A 20883-nucleotide genomic window follows, 5' to 3' on the forward strand; every position below is an offset into this window, starting at 1 on the left:
TCAATAACAATGAATCAAACCTCAAAATCAAGAATTTTTTTCTCAAACTTCATCAAGTATCAAATTTAGCAATTTAGGTCCGAATCATGTCAAACGACGTCCGTTTTCAACCAAACTTTACAGAAATGACTTAAACCATATGTAAGACCTGTACCAGGCGCCAGAACCAAAATACGGGCCAGATACCATCTCTTTCTAATCAAACTTCATTTCAAAGTTCCTTAAAAATTTTCAAAAAATAATTTCCTTTAAAAATTCATTTCTCGGGCTCGGGACCTCGGAATTCGATTCCGGGCATACGCCCAAGTCCCATATTTTCCTATGGACCCTCTGAGACCGTCAAATCATGGATCCGGGTGCGTTTACCCAAAATGTTGACCGAAATCAAATTTATTCATTTTACAGTCAAAACTTATCATTTTCACTAAATTTCATATTTAAGCTTTTCGTCTACGCGCCCGGACTACGCACGTAAATCTAGGTGACTCTAAATGAGGTTTTCAAGGCCTCAAAACACGAAAGTTTTATTTTAAAACAAGTGATGACCTTTTGAGGCACCTGAAATAAATTGATTTAAGAGCTAGGATGTCATCCCCAATCCAAGGATGACATTCCTGAGAATTTTACGGGCATAATTTCCAATAAATAAGCATTACTTTTCAGTGAAAGGGGGAGAACCATTCTTGTGCAGAGAATACCAACTTTAATTAGCATTGTTTTTGTTTTAAAAGTTATTTCTTTTATTGTAGGAATAGTATTTTTTTTTTTTATCTTTTTTTCATAATGGAGTAATTTTCTTTGGTTGGGATACTAGATGAAGCAATAAAAGTGTTATAATAATTATCTTAATGTTATTACCTTCTTATGTTGAGATTTTCTCTTTATCATCTTTATACACCAAGGTATTTGATATTGATTATATTTACTATTCGATATAAGATATAATTATATACACTTACCAAAATCTTTATCTTGTTATTTCGTTTATTATTCGGGAGAAGAGAAAGATTTAAACAAGTTTATTGATTTAATAAAGGCTAATCGAAAGAGTTTTTTTTTTCCACTTGGTGCACTCAACTAAGATAATTCTTGTTTGAAGCCACTACTTCAATTAGTTATTTACACTAATCGAAAAGGTGTTATTAGTCAATTATTATTTAGTGTCACTAACTATCAATAAATTGATAACACTAAGTGCGAGCGGTACTATTTATATACTATTGTTATGTGGAGTGATTGTCTTAGAAAGTAAGTGGCCATTCTTTAAACAAGGTCTATGTTTAATTGTTAATCAATTAACTACATTAATCGAAAGAGGTGTTATTAATTGGATGCTTGTATGTGATTTGGTTGAATTAGAAATAAGCGATCATTTTATTAAAACAGAGAAATATTATAATACTTTTATCTTGCTGAATCGCAATATCCCAACCCTTATTTTTTTAGTATAAAATTATAAACATTTATTGCTTTTATTTTACTATATTTTTAAGAACAACCCACTTTACCAATTTGATTCTCTCAAATAGTGACAAAGACAATACAAATTTATAGTCTAGGTGGTTCTAATATCTGTAGAACGATATCTTAAACATTACTATAATTTAACAGAGTACGAGCAGAAAAATCATATACGTCCAAAGCTCGTCAATTCAATAACTTTAATTATAAGCTTGACTATTGCCTATGCACATCCTTATATCTCTCTCATAACAGTCTTGCTTCATTAAAAAATGGAATAATTTCACATAAATACAACTCACAAACCTGACTTGCAACATAATAGCCTAGATACCACTTTGCAAATCTATAGCCCAAAAATATTAGGCTAATTCCCGAAAGACAACTTATTTCACACAATCAACTACGGTTATTGCTCTCTCTTTATACAAGCAGTTGTTTTCATTCTCTTGATTTCCTTTGATTATTAAACATTTGATAAAAAAAATGCAAATCAGCCACAAGGCAACTCAAAAATCCTAAATAATACATATTATCTAAAGGCAACAAATTCAAACACTTTTATGTGCAGTTGCTGAAGCAATCCAGGATAAAAGAAAAATAAAAACTTGGTAAATGAATTGTAGAATCACTCCAACGCTCATACAACACATACACGAAAAAGAAGAATAGAAGGAAGTGTCAACCTTCCGTAGAGGCCTCTTAGACACTACCAATGTATATACATCCTTATAAACTGAAAAATATATAATTATACAATATTATACACAAATATACACATTTATACACAATTATACAATATTGTATAACTTGTATAAACACGTATAATAATGTATAAAAGGTGTTTGTATATCCATATACATAATTATACACTAGTATACAATATTGATACAAACTGCTACATAATTATGACTTTTATCCAAACCCAATTTCAGATTCGAGACTTCAAGGTCATAATAATAATGACCAGAACTTCAAACTTCAAAATCTTCCAAAATTAGTGGTTATTTTTTGGTGCAAATCAAGTTTGACAGCTATTTATTTTCAGATCTGTGTGTATTTTCATTTTTCTTTCAAAAATCTTCAATATTCTTCTGCTTGCTACCATGGACGATGGAGTAGGAGCCCCAGCCTTCTTCGAGCTATTGATGGCAGAACTGTGTAGGGGTAGAGGAGGGCGAATAGCGGGGGCTAGGTTAAGAGAGGATGAGGGATCTATGTGGGTTAGAAAGAAAGAAGTGAGAGGCGGTGTGAGATAATTTGGTGTGCTAGGAATGAAGAAAGAAGAAAATAATAAAAACCCTAAAAGTGTGTCTTTAATAATAGGCTAAAGGCTAATTTTTTTTTTCAAGTTATGTACAACATGAGCTAAATAGGGTAAGAGCTTCAAATTTGGCCATGTTCGTTTAGGCTGTTAGGCCAAGTAATAAGGGCCGTAATTGTGTCTTAAAAAATCAATAATTAGAGTAGTAAGAATACTGAGGATAGATTTGAAAATAAAACAATTATTTTCTTAAAACATTGAATATTTTGCAAATTCAATTTGGTAAAAGGACTAACATTTGAGATTGAAGAGAGTACGATACTTCAACCACAACTAATTTGATTTGAATTGGGGTTCTCCACCAAGTAATAAAAGCATGCACTACTATTATTTTGGACATAGCCAATGGCTGAGGACCATGGGTCAGAGCTCAAAGTCCGTATGCAAATTCAACTAAATTCGATAACTTTTGCTCAAATATCGTATTTGTGTTTAAAAAAATTCATTATATATATATTAAATTTAGAATCCAATATTAGCACTTGAAGTCGTCGTTCTAAAATTCAGAACATAAAAAATTGAAATCTTAGCTCCACTGCAACTAAGGACAATATCTAAACCTTGAAATTAACAAAGTCCAAAACAAAAACAGAATTTAGCTCTAAGCCATGTGCTGTTAATTAAGTTGATTATAACTAAAATGCGACAATAAATAATTAAACTTCGACAATAAGAGTAATATTATGCAATAGATAACTTCCTTTTCTGGCAAGTGTATTCTTTCCCATAGACCTTAACACCATTATCCTTTAATTCAACAATTGAAAAAAACTTCTCAATAAAATTAATGTATTGGTAAAAACACTATTAAATAAATAGAAATTAGCGACAGACAAATTATGTAGCTAAACAATAAAATTCGTTGCTAATAATAGTGGCAGATTATCAAATATTCTATTATCTACGAGCGATTTAGCGACAGATTAACGAAGAAATAACTCTATCGGTAGCCAGAGAACCAAGAATTGAGCTGTGAACTTCTGGGTGAAATTTGATTGAGCATTGTAAGAAATGAACTCGAATTTCCCTCCATTAATGGCGTATCATCACCATTTTCATATTCATTTTTCGCCATTTTTATGTCATTTTCGAAAAATTCATCAAAATTGGAACCTACTCTTAAAGTTCCTATACTTGAATTTTGCTCGAAATAATTCATTGATGAAGCTGGCAATATTGAAGTTGAACCTGTTGTTTCCTCAATAGAATCCTCCTTGTCCATTTCCATTATTGTACTTGAACTGTTTTTCTTGTAAATCCGACATAATACCCAATCATCAAGCTAAACAAAATAAATAAATAAAACATCATGAAATTATATTAATATAAGCCAAGACAAAAAAAAAATTAATTATTGAGACTTTAGGTATCGAGAAACTAGGGCAGAGCTACAACCATCAATGGATTAACAGTTAAACATCTTTCGTGAAAAATTATACTGTGTATATAAGTTTGTTGTCCAAGGTTCTATGGTGTAGTGGTTAGCACTTTGGACTTTGAATCCAACGACCCGGGTTCAAATCCCGGTAGGACCTTCATTATATTTGTGCCCCTTCCCTTTTTCCTTCCTGAGCCGATGGTTTATCGGAAATAGTCTATTTACCTTCTTAAAGGCAATAGTAAGGTCTACGTACACTCTACTTTCAACTTAATAGTCTATGCTTTTTCATTTTCTTTTCTCTCTTTTATTTGGTTTTGAAATGAGAAAGTTACCTTACCCTTAAAGAGCATTTCTTGGTTAGAGAAGAATTGTTATCAACAAGGCGATATTCATGCATGACCCAATTTGATTTGATTCCTTTAGGAGGCTTTCCCCTATAGAAAACAAGTGTCTTTTTCACACCAATCTTTTTAGTACCGCCGCATGTATATATTGGCTTGTCTATTCCAGTAGCCTTCCAATAACCTGAAGTCGCCGCCCTATTAGGCCTCGTCCCGTTCGGATACTTTCTATCTCTCGGACTGAAAAAATACCATTCTTGTTCCCCAAAATTCGCCTTACCTATAAAAATAATCAAAAACTTACATATGACCAGATACGGAGTTGAAAAAAGAAAAAAACTTTTAAATGGCTACAAAAATATATGCACTTATTTTTCCAAAAAGATTGAAAAGGTAAGAAGTTCACATAAAATAAAACAGAAAGAAAGTAATAATTACTCGGTAATTCCCATGGATCGAATTTGTAAAGATCAACTTCAGCTATGATTTTGACCGGCAAAGGAGCGGAAGCTACCTTTTTCTTGAGGTAGTGAACCACGAGCTCCTCGTCGGTCGGGTGGAACCGGAACCCCGGTGGAAGTTGAAGGTGGCTCGAACCGGACATCAAACCGGTGCTCTCCATCGAATCGTTCAATTTTTTTCATACAATATTTACTCCAAATTTGGTAATTTTTTGGAAAAGTTGAATCTTACATAGAGAAATAATGAACAAAATTGACATTAGTAGAATGAACTATATGGCATATGAGGAAGAATATATACTAGGGATGGGCCTGGGGAACTAACTTCTTACTTCCACCAATCGTAATGCGACATGTCGCATATCGATGACAAATCGAATTAGGCCACGACAGCTGGAAGTGATGTTTGTATGGAACAAATATACAACAGAAAATGGAACTAACACCAACATGCTTTCGATGTCATGTTTTATATTTCTTAAAATAATGTAACAGACGAAATCCCATTTCGTGACCTTCCCCAAAAAACTTCCAACAAATTGTTTGCACACTGCCCATCTGCCTTACCTCTTTCTCCATTAAATCAAGGAATCGTCTTTATTATTTAATTTTTATATATATTTTTTTCAAAATTGTGGTAGGGGGAGAAGGCGGGTGTTTGGCCGTTGTCAACCCCAACGCAACATTTATTGGTTTGTCATTTGCATTATTTATACCCAATTTTGGGATTACAATTGAAGTTATATCCATTTCGCAAACAGAATTTGCAAGCCTACCTACTTTCGGTCAACTTCAAACTTATTGGGTTTCACTAGTAGAAATTCGGTAAAATCCGACTGAGCCCTACCGACCAACATTGGTCGGTCAACCAAAGCGACCAAAAAACCGTCCAAGGCGGACGGAAACTACCACAAAAATATTTTACATTTTTTTCTAAATTACATACCGACCGAAATCGGTCGGTATATTGGTCAAACATTTGAATGCAATGATCAAACTTGCTTAGTCAAAGAACTTTTTTGATTATCGACCAACATCGATCGGTTAGGTGGACCCACATTTTTAAATATTAATAATTATATTATTATTTAAAATATTTTTATAAAATTTATAGTTGAAGTTACCGATCAACTTTGGTCGGTAGCTGTAATTTCTGGAAAATAACCAACCAACTTCGGTCGGTTCATAGGTCAAACATGGTCAAACATGGTAAAACTTTTAAATCACATTAAAATTTGTAATTTACTATCTAAATAATTTAAATATAATCCATTAACACTTTATTTTGAAATACAAATAATGAATGTACTAACATATACTATAACAAGCTATACATAGTTAAACTAGTACAATGAAATGTGTTTGTGTGTGTGTGTGTGTCTATATATATATATATATAGCCGCATCTAAGAGCGCGAAGTGCTAGGGCTACAGGGTCATATTTTTTTGGGGATAGACTTGTGAAGAAGCAATAATCTAATTAGCATATATAATTGATCATCATCAAATATATCTATTTATAAATTGATTCATCGACTTATAACTTACTTAGATGCATCAATGAATATTAAAAATAAAATGTCTCGACCTATATCGATTAATCTATATCATGCGTTATTAGTTATGAATGAATGAAATATAGAATAATACTAAACTTCTTTGACATGTATATATGTATCACAAATTAAATAAATGAAAGAAACTATTAGCATTAAGTAAACGAATTAATATAACAATCGACTAAATATATTCAATATAGAATAATATTAGTTTACCAATTCATCGATTGATCAAGTTTTCGTGCGTAGTAATTTATGTGATTGATCATCAATTACAATATAATGTATGTGTGTGTGTGTGTTAGTGTGTGAAATGACTCATACACTTAATTATAACTTAGAAAATTAACTTAGATAGATGAACACAAAAGGTAAACGTCTTGACCGATATTTATTAATTATGTGATTTGTAATTAGTTATAAAACGGATAAATATATAAAACGAAATGTGGAATTCGAATAAAATAAATGTCTTATATATATATATACCTTTATTTGTTTATTATGATTGATTAATTATATATATGTGTGACTAAATCATATGCTTATAGTCTATTAAAAGAAATTAGTTAATATAAGTATTTATAAAGATTATACTTATAGCTTATAATTATTTGTTAGTAAATATATATGTGAATAAAATATATGCTTATAGTTTATAATTATGTGATGACCCGACATGTCATCTCTTGTTTTAGAAATCTAAACTGTGTCTCGAGGCTTGAAAACCTCTTTTTGTCTTACCTCGATTTGCACGCGCAGTCCGGACGTATATTCGGAAAGCTTTTATGTGAAATTTGAGGAAAATGCTAATTTTGCCTTTAAAATTTAAGTTGACTTCGATCAATATTTTAGGTAAACGGACTCGGACCCGTGATTTGACGGTCCCGGAGGGTCCGTAGAAAAATATGGGATTTGAGCATGTGCCCGAAAACGAATTCTTAGGTCCCAACCTCGAGAAAAGAATTTTTAAAGAAAATTGTTTGCTAGAAAATGTAAAGGCTTTTAGAAGTGAATTGACGCGATTTTTTGATGGTATCGGGCCCACATCTTGGTTTCGGAGTCCGATACAAGTTTAAAATAATAATTTGGTTGGATCTGTGGAATTTGGTAAGAATCGGAGTTCGTTTGCTATAAAGCAGACATATAGTTGAGAAAACAGGAATTTCAATGTTCTTGAGTGATTTCATGAATTTGAGGTTTAATTCATAGTTATTGATGTTATTTTGATGATTTTATCGCACGAGCAAGTCCGTATGATATTTTTGGACTTGCGTGCATGTTTGGCTTGGAGCCCCGAGGGATCAGGTGAGTTTTTATAGGCCGCGAAGTGTATTTGGACTTAGGAAAATTGTTGAAGTATTGCAAGTCTGGTGTTGGCCTCTGATCTCGCAATTGCGAGATCAGGGATCGCAATTGCGAAGTCTGATAGCTTGGGAATTGCGAGGGGCTGATCGCAATTGCGAAGTAATCCCTGGCCAGCATTGCTCGCATTTGCGAGCATTTCTTCGCAAATGCGAAACCTTCAGAAAATCCCAGTAGTAGCAAATGCGACATTCCCTTTGCAATTGCGGAGATGGCAGGAATCCTCAGGAGTCTCAAATGTGACGAATACTTCGCGAATTCGAAGATAGCAGACTTTTGAAGGGTTAGTAATTGCGAACCCCTGGTCGCAATTGCGACATCCGAACCTGATAAGTGAGATTTCAGACGGGACTCTTCTTTATTTTTACAACTTTTCAAACTCTAAAATAACATTGGGTGATTTTTCGAGGGCACAAACTCTTCCAAATCATTAGTAAGTCATTTCTAACTTATTTCTTTCAATCTAATCCTTTTTTTTTTACATGATTTCATTTCAAAATTAAGAGGTTTTCATTGGAAATTGGGTGATTTTGGGTAGAACTTAGGATCTTCAAATTTTGGTGATTTTGACCTCGATTTAAGGTCTGATTTCAAAACAAATTATATATTTGAGTTCGTGGGTGAATGGATGCTCGAATTTTGGTTCGAACCTCGGGTTTTGACCAAGCGGGCCCGGGGTGGATTTTGAATTTTTGGAAAAATCATTAGAAAACCTATTTTCATGCATTAGAATTGATCTATTTAGCATTTATTGATATCATTAAGTAAATTATGACTAGATACAAGCAAATTGGAGGTGGAATCGAGAGGTAAAGCGGTAGTTGAGGCTTGATTGTGTTCGTTGAATTGAGGTAAATATTTGGTCTAATCCTATCTTGAGGGAATATGAGTTGTGGTCTTATTTGCTATGTGTTAAGTGTTGAGTATGATATATAGGTATGGTGACGAGTATCTATACATTGGTGTCAAGCATGCTCGTGAGTCTTATATTATGATTGTTATGACTCTGTTATGTATTGTCCATACTTGATATGATGATTTTAAATGTTGAACAAGGCTTATGAAAGTATTCTTGGTAATTGACCATTATGGAGCATTGGCTCAAGTTGAGACTTAGGTTGTGAAATGATTATGGAAACGAGATGAGATATATTGTTGATTCCCTTGTCGGGATGTAATTGTTTATGATATTGTTTCCCTTGATGGGATGTTATGGTTTATGATATTGTTTTCCTTGTCGGGATGTTAATGCTTATGATATTATCTATCTTGCCGGGATATTGTTGTTATATTATTGTTCCCTTGCCGGGATTCTTTTGTGATTGATATTGATTTGTACATGGGGATGGGGTTGCACGCCGCAACATTATTATATGGGGTCGGGTTGTACACCGCAACAAGGAGTAATAAGGGAGGATAGGTGGGGTCGGGTTGCACGCCGCAACATCATTACATGATTTGGGATCGAGTTGCATGCCGCAACAGTATTATATGATTGGGATCGGGTTGCACGACGCAACAGTATTATATGATTGAGATTGGATTGCGCGCCACAACAAGAAAGAATAAAAGAGAATATTGAGTCGTTACTGTTTTCCTTATTCTCGCTGACATGAAATTATGGTGTTCTTTATGTTTCTTTACTGAAATTATGCATGTCCCCCTTCCCATCTTTAACTGCTAGTTTATGTTATCATTATTTGCCGTATATGATTTAACTGTACATGTTTATTTGGTAGTCTTGTCCTAGCATCGTCACTACTTCGCCGAGGTTAAGCTTGGCACTTACCAGCACATGAGGTCAGTTGTGCTGATACTACACTCTGCACTATGTGCAGATCCCGGTATTGGAGCTTTTGGACCATAGCGAGGTTGATGCCTTCAGTCCAGCGGAGTCCCGAATTAGTCCTGCATATGTTCGTAGGCCTTGGCATCCCCTTCTATCCTTTCCATTCTGTTTTTATTTATTTCAGAGACAGACTTGTATTTTTTCTATTTAGACCACTGTTTGTAGTATTCATAGATGATCCGTGACATTGTGACATCAGTTCTGAGTGGAGTTGTATTTTGGATTTTGTACTAGTATTTAATTAGTTAAATTGTTGAATTTCGTCTTCCACACCTTTTATTCTGTTGTTGATCAGATGTTAACTTGTGAAATTGTTAAAAGATAAGGAAAAAGGTTAATAAAATTTGTAATTGTCGGCTTGCCTAGATTTCACTAGTAGGCGCCATCACGACTCCCGAGGGTGAAAAAATTGGGTCGTGACAAATTATTTTTTAAATTTTAATTTTGTTTTATGAAATAATAACACAAAAAATTAATTTAGGTTGTTTTTAAGATAACCGACCGAAGTAGGTCAGTTAACTGTGGTCAAACACAGCCAACATTCATTTAAGTGTACTGAACAACTTTACTGATAGAATCGGTCAGTACCATTAATTTTAGATCTGAAATACAGGGTTTCCCCCTCATTTCTCTTCCCAAAATTTTCTAACTCTCACTTTCTTCTCCCTCACACCCACAGCACCCGATCCGCCACTGCTTTTCTTCTCCCTTACACACATTCCATTTCCCACTCCTCCGTGCTGTAACGATCCGACTGGTCATTTTGCTTTCTAGAATTCTGTTCCCTTAAATAAGACTTTCGTACTTGCTTTTACTTATTTATGACTTGCGGGGATGGTTGATTTGAGATTTGGAAGAGTTCGGGATGAAATCGGAACACTTGGTTTCTTAAGTTGACTTAAAAGGGCTAAGTTTGACTTTGGTCAACATTTTGAGTGAACAACCTCGGAATTGGGATTTGATGATTCTAATAGGCTCGTATGATGATTTCGGACTTGGGCGGATTTTGGATCGGGTTTTTGGATGGCCCGGGAGCGTTTTGGCGCCAAATAGTGAAAGTTGGTTCTTGAAGGTTTTGGAAGTTCTTTAAATTTGGTTTGTAATAGGTTTTGGTGATATCGAGGTCCAAATAGAATTCAGAGACAGGAAATAGTTTCGTAATATTATTTAAAACTTGCACGCAAAATATAGTGTCATTCCGAGTAGTATAAGTATGTTTCGACACATTGGAAGTAAATTGAAGAACTTGAAGCTCATAATTTGATTCAATTGGTTTTGGGGTGTGATTCTTAGTTTTAATGTTGTTCCGGGCATTCTGAGAGTTTGAGCGAGTTCGTCTTATAATTTCAGACTTGTGGGTATATTCGGGCGGGGCCTCGTGGGCCCCGAGTGTTGATCGGACGAGGCTCGAACCAAGTTGGGAGCTTGAAGCAACAACTGAAGCTCCCTAGATCTATCATAATCGCACCGGGGACTGGCCATGCAGGTGGGGGCTCGCAGGTGTGAGCCACGAGCCGCAGAAGTGAGAAATTAAGGGTAGCCCCGTAACCGTAGATGCGGAAGCTTGGGCGCACCCGCGGTCACTGTGGTCGTAGGTTTGGCTAGGCTCGCAGAAGCGGCCCCTTCTATCAGCAGATGCGGAGACTGGCCAGGTGAGGGGAATGCGCTTCTACGATGGTTTTTCTGCAAGTGCGAGACCGCAGATGCGGCCAAGGCAGCGCGGGTGCGAAAATCGATGGGTAGTGAGGACTTATTTAATATGAACTTAGGCCATTTTTATCATATTTTCTTCCACTCTTGGGCGATTTGAGAGATTTTAAGGAGGGGATTTCAACTTAGCTTCGTAAGGAAAGTAATTTCTACTTAATATGAGTTTAATACATAGATTATGTATTGATTTCAACATGAAAATTGGTAAAAATCATGGGTTTAGATGAAAAACCTAGGGTTTAATTAAAATGAGATTTTACCACAAAAATGATTATGCAACTCAGTGAAAATCATATATTTATGTTCCTAAGGTTATGGGTAACAACTTTATTCGAAAATTTCTAGAATCCCGGCATGTAGGCCCGGGGGTGAATTTTAGGAATCTTGTATTTTGGGTTGGGTAATCACTTTAATAGTGGGGATATGAACTTTTGAGCATAGATTGATTAATTTATGTAATATTTGACTTGTTTCGAGTCGTTTGTCATCGAATTTGGAGGTTTGAGCACCTTTTGAATAGGGAAGTAGGCTTTGAGACGAGGTAAGTCTCCTTTCTAACTTTGTAAGAGGAAATTTACCCCATATGTGAATTAAATAAATGTGTGTACCTATTTGTGGGGGCTACATACGTACTAGGTGATGAGAGTCCGTACATAGCTACTATTAAGCTATTGTCCGGGTAGTTTAGGACCCGTATCATACTTTATTTGAAATATTTGTGCCCTTACTTGCTAATTTAATTACTTAAGTCGTGTTGGAATTTGATAAAAGAAATGTAAAAGGTTAAATTCACTTACTTGAAGATTTAATAGAATACTTGACTGTAAATGTGAAATTTGTATTTCTTTAAACAAATTGCTATTTGTGGATGGGGCCGAACGCCTCGGTAGTAAATACATGCATCTATGGTTTGTGTTGTTCGACCCTTGGCAGTGCAAAGTTAAATATTATGTTGGATCGGGCCGTACGATCTCGACATGATTGTGCATGATAAATCTTTGAAACTAATCATATTTGATACTGCTTTATTGCCTTGAGATATAAACTATTCTCTTTGTGTTTCAATGTTATTCATGTATACCATGCTTAGTATAAAATTTTTATATGTCATTATTAACCCTAATAAGTGTCAAAGTCGACCCATCACTATTTCTTCGAGGTTAGACTGGATACTTAAGGGTACATGTTGTTTATGTACTCATACTACACTTTTGTACTTAATTTGTATAGGATCTGAAGCGAGTGCATCTGGTTACCAGTCCGACGCGCATATTTGAGCCCCGCTTTGAGAAAACACGGTGAGCTGCCCTTCCAAGTCGTATTACAGCAGCCAAAGTTTTCCTTTTGTTATATTATCTGTCTATTTCATTTCAGACAGTAGACTAGTATTCTTTTATATATTCTACTAGAATGCACATACACTTGTGACACCAGGTCTTGGCACACACTAGTAGACTTATGATTTTGGATTGTATCTCTACAGTTATGATTTCATTTAGTTATTTCCGCTTTGACTGTTTTAAAAATCAGTTATTTATTTAAATTCTTTAAATGTGAGGAAAGTTAGCTATTTGAATAATTTAATAAAAATGGAAATCACTACATAGTTCACTGTTGGCTTGCCTAGCAACGGTGCTAGGCGCCATCACGGCCTAAACTAGAATTGGGTCGTGACAACATGGTATCAAAGCACTAGGTTCATGTAGGTCTCATAAGTTATGGGCAAACCTAGTAGAGTCTTACGGATCGGTGCAGAGATGTCCGTACTTATCTTCGAGAGGCTATAGGGTGTTAGAAAACTACTCTTTATTTATATCCTATCATGCAGTTGATGGTATACTAAGTAATTTCTCTCATTCTCTCACAGACGGTGAGGATGCATACGACGGACGTTCCAAACCTGAGAGGAGCTCCTCCCCCTATTGCTAGAGGCCGAGGCAGAGGCCGGGGGAGGGCACCAGCTCGAGGTAGGGGATGAAGGCATCCCAGAGCTGCCTCAGTAGCATCACAAGCGGATCCAGTAAAGGACCCCATCATCGAGGAACAGGGCGAGATGCTCGCAGCTGAGCCAGCCCCGGTAGATGTCATGCCAATACCGTGCTTTCAGAAGGCCATGGGCCGTATGTTGCGGTTCATGGACACTATGACTTAGGCTGGTCTATTTCCAACGGACCCAGACATATCTCAGGCGAGAGGTAGAGCACAGACCCCTACTGCCCAAGCTCCAGAGCATGCAACTATCGTATATCAGACCCCCGGTGCGCTACCTGTAGGCGAAGCTCAGCCACTTGCAGCAGTTGTACCTGAGCCTAGACTATCTGCAGACGGCGGTCCGTAGAAGCTATTGAACAGATGGACTAAGATACACCCTCCTGTCTTCGGAGGTGAGCGACATGAGGATCCCTAGGACTTCATTGATAGGTGCAGGTGGAGACTGCACAACATGAGGATATTGGAGTCTCATGGGGTGGATTTCCCTATTTTCCAATTGGAGGGCAAGGCCCGCAGGTGGTGGCAGTCTTATCTTCTCGGCAGGCTAGTGGGTTCTCCTCCCACGACTTGGGGATAGTTTACGCAGCTTTTCTTGGATAGGTATATTCCACCCTCCGAGAGGAAGGAGTTGCGGTATCAGTTTGAGCAGCTCGAGCAGGGCCAGATATCAGTGACTGATTATCATGCAAGATTTTCTAAGTTGTCTTGCCATGCACTTATGATATTTCCTACTGACATAGAGAGAGTGTGGAGGTTTGTTGCGGGGTCTCTCTGGTATTAGGGATAATATGGCTTGGGAGGTTGAGATGGAGACTTCTTATCAGCTGGTAGTGGAGATTGCTTGGAGGATTGAGGTCTACCGTCAGAGGGGTAGAGAGTAGATGTAGCAGGACAAAAGGACCCATTTCTCTGGAGAGTTTAGAGGTGCCCCGGCTATGGGCAGAGGTCAGTTTGGAAGTTGTCAGCCTAGCAGGCCCCCATATTCAGCACCACCACCTCCTTGAGTTATTCCAGCACGACTCTATTTCAGTGTCATGCCAGAGAGTTATTACCGCCCACCAGCCATCTAGGGTTCTTTCAATGGGTACCTAGGCCACAAGGGTTCTTCCAGCTCCTATTTCAGTGCCATGCTAGAGAGTTCATATCACCCACTAGCTATTTAGTCTTTTTCCAGTGCGTATTCAGGCCATCAAGGTTAGACTTCAGGGCAACAGATCACCACACCGAGAGGTTGTTTTGAGTGCGAAGATCTCATTCATATGCAGAGATTTTGCCCAGGCTTCGGGGCAAGACAGTGCAGCAGGGCCAGCAACCCATGATTCCAGCACCAGTTGTCCGGCTACCCATAGGCGGAGGGCAGGAAGGTAGGGGTCGTCCTGGAGATGGGTCTAGGTAGGGGGAGTTCAGCCAGCTAATGTTCAATGAGGCTAGCCAGTCAGCGCTCCAACCAGGTTCTATGTCTTTCTGGCTAGACCATATACAGTGGCCTCAGATACCATGATCATAGGTGTTATTTCTGTCTGCAGTAGGGATGCTTCGATGTTATTTGATCCAAGATCTACCTATTCATATGTATCATCTCTGTTTGCTCATTTTCTGGATGTTTCTCATGAGTCTTTGGGTACTTCTGTCTATATGTCCGCTCCAGTGGGTGATTCTATGGTTGTGGATCGGATCTATCAGTCATGTATGGTCACCTTTTGTGGTTACGAGACTAGAACGGACCTTCTGTTACTTGATATGACCGACTTTGAGGTCATCCTGGGCATGGACTAGTTATCCCCATATCATGCAATTCTTGATTGCCATGCCAAGGCTGTTACCTTAGCAATTCCTGAGTTACCTAGATTGGAGTGAAAGGGTTCGTTTGTCATTATATCTAGTCAGGTTATATCTTTTCTGAAGGCTCGACATATGGTCGAGAAGGGTTGTTTGGCTTATCTAGTCTATGTTCGGGATACCACCGCAGAGTCTCCGATGATTGATTCAGTGCCAGTAGTCCGGGTGTTCGCCGATGTGTTTCCTTCTAACCTTCCAGGCATGCCACCAGATTGTGATATTGATTTTTGTATTGATTTGGCTCCAGGTACCCAACCTATATATATTCCACTGTACTGTATGGCTCCGAAGGAATTGAAAGAGTTGAAGGAGTAGCTTGAGGACTTGTTTGCAAAAGGGTTTGTCTGACCAAGTGTATCCCATTGGGGTGCACCAGTGTTATTTGTAAAGAAGAAAGATGGGAATATGTGGATGTGCATTGATTATCACCATTGAACAAAGTTACCATCAAGAACAAGTACCCGTTGCCACGTATTGATGATTTGTTTGACCAGTTGCCAGGTACTAGGGTGTTCTCTAAGATCGACTTGAGATCAGGGTATCATTAGTTAGAGATTGGGGACTCGGATGTTCCGAAGACTGCCTTCCGCATTAGATATAGCCATTATGAGTTTCCGGTGATATCCTTCAGCTTGACTAATGCCCCATCGGTGTTTATGGATTTGATGAACATTGTGTTCGGGCCTTATATTGATTTGTTTGTAATTGTCTTCATTGCTGACATTTTGATCTACTCACGTAGCCTAGGGGAGCACAAACAGCATTTTGATTCTGACTTTGCTAGAACAACGAGGGTATTTCATAGGTGCTCCCCATCAGAATGCTTACAAACATCTCAAGGGTTTTTGTGGATACCTGTTGGGGGAGAAAGCAAACCAATGTGTCCGAGGATGCACTTTGGTTGAGATTATTCCCTTTCTCACTTAAAGGGAAGGCTTTGGACTGGCTTGAAAGGCTTCCCAACCATTTCATCACAACTTGGGATGAGTTGGCGGATAAATTCATTGCAAAGTTTTTTGCCGAGACATATGGCAGCTATGAGGGATGAGATATTAGCTTTCAAGTAGGAGCCCAACGAACCATTACATGAGATATGGGAGAGATACCGAACCATGGTAAAGGAATGTCCCAACATCAGTGCATAGTGAACCAACTTGTCGGGGGTAATTTCATGAAGCTGCCTTATGATGAGGCTTGTGACATTCTTGATGAGATGGCTGACACGTCCTCCGCTTGTAAAAGTAGAGCCAATGTGCCATAGGGTGACCCTACAGTCACTTACTTGCACAAAGATCTCCATGATCATGGGCCGGCAATAGCAGAGCTAACAATAACAATGAACCAGCTAGCAAAGACACCGTTACAGCAGGTTCAAAAAGAGTGGTGCTTCAGACATTGTGAGAATAAAAGCTATATGCTAAGTTCTCCAAGTGTGAGTTTTGTCTAGAGCCTGTGGCATTCTTGAGGCATGTTGTATCAAGAGAGGGTATTAAGGTGGATCCCAAAAAGAATGAGGCAGTTCATAGTTGGCCTCGTTCCACTTCAGCGACTGAGATCAGAAGTTTCTTGGAGTTAGTAGGTTATTATCGCCGGTTTGTGGAGGTATTTCATCCATTGCAGCATCTTTGACTAGATTGACCCAGAAGGATGCTCCGTTCTGTTGGTCCGATGATTGTGAGGCGAGCTTTCAGAAGCTCAAGACAACTTTGACTACAACACTGGTTCTAGTGTTTCCTTCTGGTTCAGGGATGTATACGGTTTATTGCGATGCTTCACAATTCGGTTTGGGATGTGTACTGATGTAGGAGGGGCGGGTTATTGCATATGCTTCACGTCAACTAAAGATTCATGAGAACAACTACTCTGTGCACAATCTAGAGTTAGCCGCTATTGTTCATTCTCTTAAGATCTGGAGGCATTATTTTTATGGGGTGGCATGTGAGGTTTACATTGATCATCGCAGCTTACAACATTTGTTCAAGCAAAGGGATCTCTATTTGAGGCAATGTAGATGGCTTGAGTTATTGAAGGATTGTGACATCACCATTCTTTATCATCCGGGTAAGGAAAATGTAGTCGTGGATGCCTTAAGCCGAAAGGCAGAGAGTATGGGTGGCTTGGCATTCATTTCAGTAGAGGAGAGGCCACTACCTTTGGACATTCAGTCCTTGGCTAACAAACTTGTGAGGCTAGAAATTTCAGAGCCCAGCCGAGTTCTCGCATGTGTTGTTGCTCAGTCTTCACTATTGGAACATATCAAGGCTCGACGGTTTGATGATCCGCACTTGGCAGTTCTTAGGGACACAGTACTACAGGGCGGTGTCAAGGAGATTTCTATGGGCGAGGATGGTGTTCTGCAACTCCAGGGTCTTCTATATGTTCCTAATGTTGATGGCTTAAGAGGAAAGATTCTAGAGGAGGCACACAATTCTCGGCATTCCATTCATCCAGGTACTATGAAGATGTATAGTGACATGAGGTAGCATTATTAGCGGTGGCGGATGAAGAAAGACATAGTTGAGTATGTAGCTAGGTGCCTAAATTGCCAGCAGGTTAAGTATGAGCACCAGAGGCCAGGTGGCCTATTCTAGTAGATGAATATACCGGAGTGGAAATAGGAGCACATAACTATGAACTTCGTAGTTGGTTTGCTGTGGATGTTGCGGAAGTTTAATGTAGTTTGGGGCATTGTCGGGTTGACCAAGTCGGCACACTTCATTCCGGTTGTGGCTACATATACTTCAGAGAGGTTGGCCTAGATTTATATTCGGTTGCATGGTGTGCATGTTTCCATCATATAAGATAGAGGCCCTCAATTTACTTCACATTTCTGGAGAGCCGTACAGACTGAGTTGGGGACCTATGTAGAGCTCAGCACAGCATTTCATCCACAGACCGACGGGCAGTTAGAGCGGACAACTCAGATCCTGGAGGACATCCTCAGAGCATGTGTGATTGACTTTGGAAGGCAGTGGGATCGATTCTTACCTTTGTCTGAGTTTGCTTACAACAACAACTATCAGTCCAGCATCGAGATGGCTCCATTTGAGGCTCTATATGTTCAGCGATGTCGTTCTCCCATTGGGTGGTTTGATCCCGCCAAGGCTAAGTTTTATGGCACTAATTTGGGTAAAAGATGTCTTGGAAAATGTAATGTTGATTCAGGAAAAAATTCGCACAGTACAGTCCAGATAGAACAGTTACGCGGATCATAAGACGCGTGATATATCATTTATGGTAGGTGAGAAGGTTCTCTTGAAAGTCTCGCCGATGAAGGGTATTATGAAATTCGGGAAGAAGTGCAAGCTGAGCCCCAAGTTTATAGGCCCATTTGAGGTATTGAGGCGAGTTGGGAGGTTTCTTATGAGCTTGCTCTACCTCCCAGCCTATCAGGAGTTCATCCAATTTTTCATGTGTCTATGCTCCAGAGGTACCACGCCGACTTGTCATATGTGCTAGACTTCATCACTATACAATTAGATGAGAGCCTGGGTTATGAGGAGGATCTAGTTGCCATTGTTGCTAGACAGGATCTCTAGTTGAGGTCCAAGAGGATTTCTGCGGTAAAGGTTCAGTAGAGGGGCCAACCAGTCGAGGAGGCGACCTGGGAGTCCAAGGAGTACATGCAAAGCAGATATCTAAACCAACTCGAGGACGAATATTTCTTTAAGAGGTGGAGAATGTAACGACCCGACAGGTGATAACTAGGGATTTTGATACATTTTATACTCCTTTTGCTTATGTTTTGATTAGAAATTTGTACAAAATAGTCCCAGAAGGCTCACAAGTTGTGCTTGATTGCAGGTTTGATCAGCAAAGTGACAAGATGTCAAAGATCAGATAAAAAGGAGTGAAACTTGCACAAGTACCAAGACAAGACAAAACTTAGGCAAAACAGGCCCAATGCGGCCGCACACCATTCTGTGCGGTCCGCACAAGTGAGGTTCAGAAAGGTTGATTTCCAGGCCAACAGGCAATGCAGCCGCATGAGATTTAATGCGGTCCACATTGGAGTCACTGCGGCCGCACTCAATTTAGTGTGGTCCGTAGAACCAAGGATCAGTGAAGTGCCAGTTTGGAGATTAAAGCCAATGCGGTCCGCGCTCTAGTTCATGTGGACCGCACTAGAAGCCACCACGGCCGCACTCGATTCTGTGCAGTCCGCATTGACCGAGTTCAGTGAGTTGTATTTTCAAGTTCAGAGCTCTAGTGCTGCCGCACATGATTTTGTGCGGTCCGCACTAGCCCCGCAGGGGTATTTTTATCCAGATTTTTTAGCTTAGTATAAATAGCTTATTTTCCCATTTTTAGGTCATGAGATAGATTTTGTGCTGAGCTGCACTCGTGACTTCGATAGTTTTGGCTATTTTGAGCAATTTTAGCTTCATTTCAACATTGAATCTTCTATTTTATCTTAGCAATTAATAAATATGAGTTTTTCTTCATCTATTTCTTTGTTTTCTTCTGTAATTATGAGTAGCTAGACCCATAAGCTAGGGTTGTGGCTCCACCCTAGAGTGTGTAATTGATGGGTCTTGTGTTTTGATGCTTGATTGTCTATGGGTGTTTGATATTTGGACTAATTTCATGTGTTAATTGCTGAATTAGTGGTTGCAAACACTAGTTTGTGTTTAGTTGACTTTGGCTCTTCTTGAGAAAGAGAGCCTAAGTCTCTGAAATTGATCCAATAAGGAGTTGGGGCATACTCAAGAGATTGATAGCCCCAATTAAAGGGTTAAACCTAGAGATAGTAATACCTGACTTGAACCTTGATTGCTTGTGCAAATTTGCATTCCCAATTGGTCTTGAGAAAGTCAATTCGGGCAAAATCACTCGAACCACCGAGAGGTGTAGAGTTGGTAAAATCGTGCAACGATTTTATCATACTCCCCAAATATGTCAATCATGCCTTAGACTCAAGTACTCATCAATTGACCACCTAGGCTAAAGTCACTACCCTAGTGCCTTTTTAACTATTTGAACAACTCGCAATAGTTTACTCTTAGCTTCTTCTAATTTAATTTAGCATTGTAGTTTGATAAAATTAAAAGTAAACCAAAAACCAAAAAAATGTTTAGAAGTGTGATTTGGAACACATACATAACTCTCAATTAGATAGAAACTCAACTCCAACTTCTAGCTCCATGTGGAAATCAATCCCGACCTTAATCGGGTAAAAGATGCTTTGACCCTCTCTCGCTACTCAATAATAGTGCTGGATTGGCCTCGATCAACTTTTTGGCGCCGTTGCCGGGGAGCTAATGATTTTGGCTATCTATCTAACTAGTTTTGTGTATTGTTCTTCTTTTTTACTAATTTGTGTGTGTCACAACTTCAGGTACCAAATGGCAGCAAACAACGCCAATGACCCTCGTGGAAATGTGATTGCGGGGGAGGAGGTAGATGACGTCGGAGATAATGAGGTGCCTCTGGTACCTCAAGGACAACGCAGAGGACGCCAGGCCAAAGCTAATGCAAATGACAATATTCCAGACCCTCCTCTACTACCACCAAGAGTGGCTCCTAGAGTGCTCGAACCAAGGATATGCAAGTGCTATCGTCCCACCCCGAATCCGGGCGGGCAATTTTCAAATAACCAAT

General features: G+C 38.6%; 1 protein-coding gene and 1 non-coding gene across 3 annotated transcripts; one reads left to right on the forward strand and one right to left on the reverse strand.

The window, feature by feature from the left end:
- Window positions 1–3486: 3486 nt before the first annotated feature.
- LOC104229495 (NAC transcription factor 25) lies at window positions 3487–5237 on the reverse strand. 2 transcript variants are annotated; one of them, XM_070156406.1, is made up of 3 exons: window positions 5022–5237; window positions 4504–4787; window positions 3487–4067 (listed from the first exon to the last, which is right to left on the reverse strand). In XM_070156406.1, the coding sequence occupies exons 1-3, from the start codon at window positions 5149–5151 to the stop codon at window positions 3726–3728; spliced, it is 756 nt and encodes a 251-aa protein (XP_070012507.1). In that variant the 5' UTR covers window positions 5152–5237; the 3' UTR covers window positions 3487–3725. The 2 variants fall into 2 exon arrangements, with proteins under 2 accessions (XP_070012507.1, XP_009780447.1); XM_009782145.2 differs by having other exon boundaries at window positions 4946–5237.
- Window positions 4249–4320, forward strand: TRNAQ-UUG (transfer RNA glutamine (anticodon UUG)). The gene has a single exon. It is a non-coding gene; the product is annotated as a tRNA-Gln (tRNA).
- Window positions 5238–20883: the final 15646 nt, after the last annotated feature.

Source organism: Nicotiana sylvestris, chromosome 9 (assembly GCF_000393655.2).
Source record: "Nicotiana sylvestris chromosome 9, ASM39365v2, whole genome shotgun sequence".
Lineage (NCBI taxonomy): Eukaryota > Viridiplantae > Streptophyta > Magnoliopsida > Solanales > Solanaceae > Nicotiana > Nicotiana sylvestris.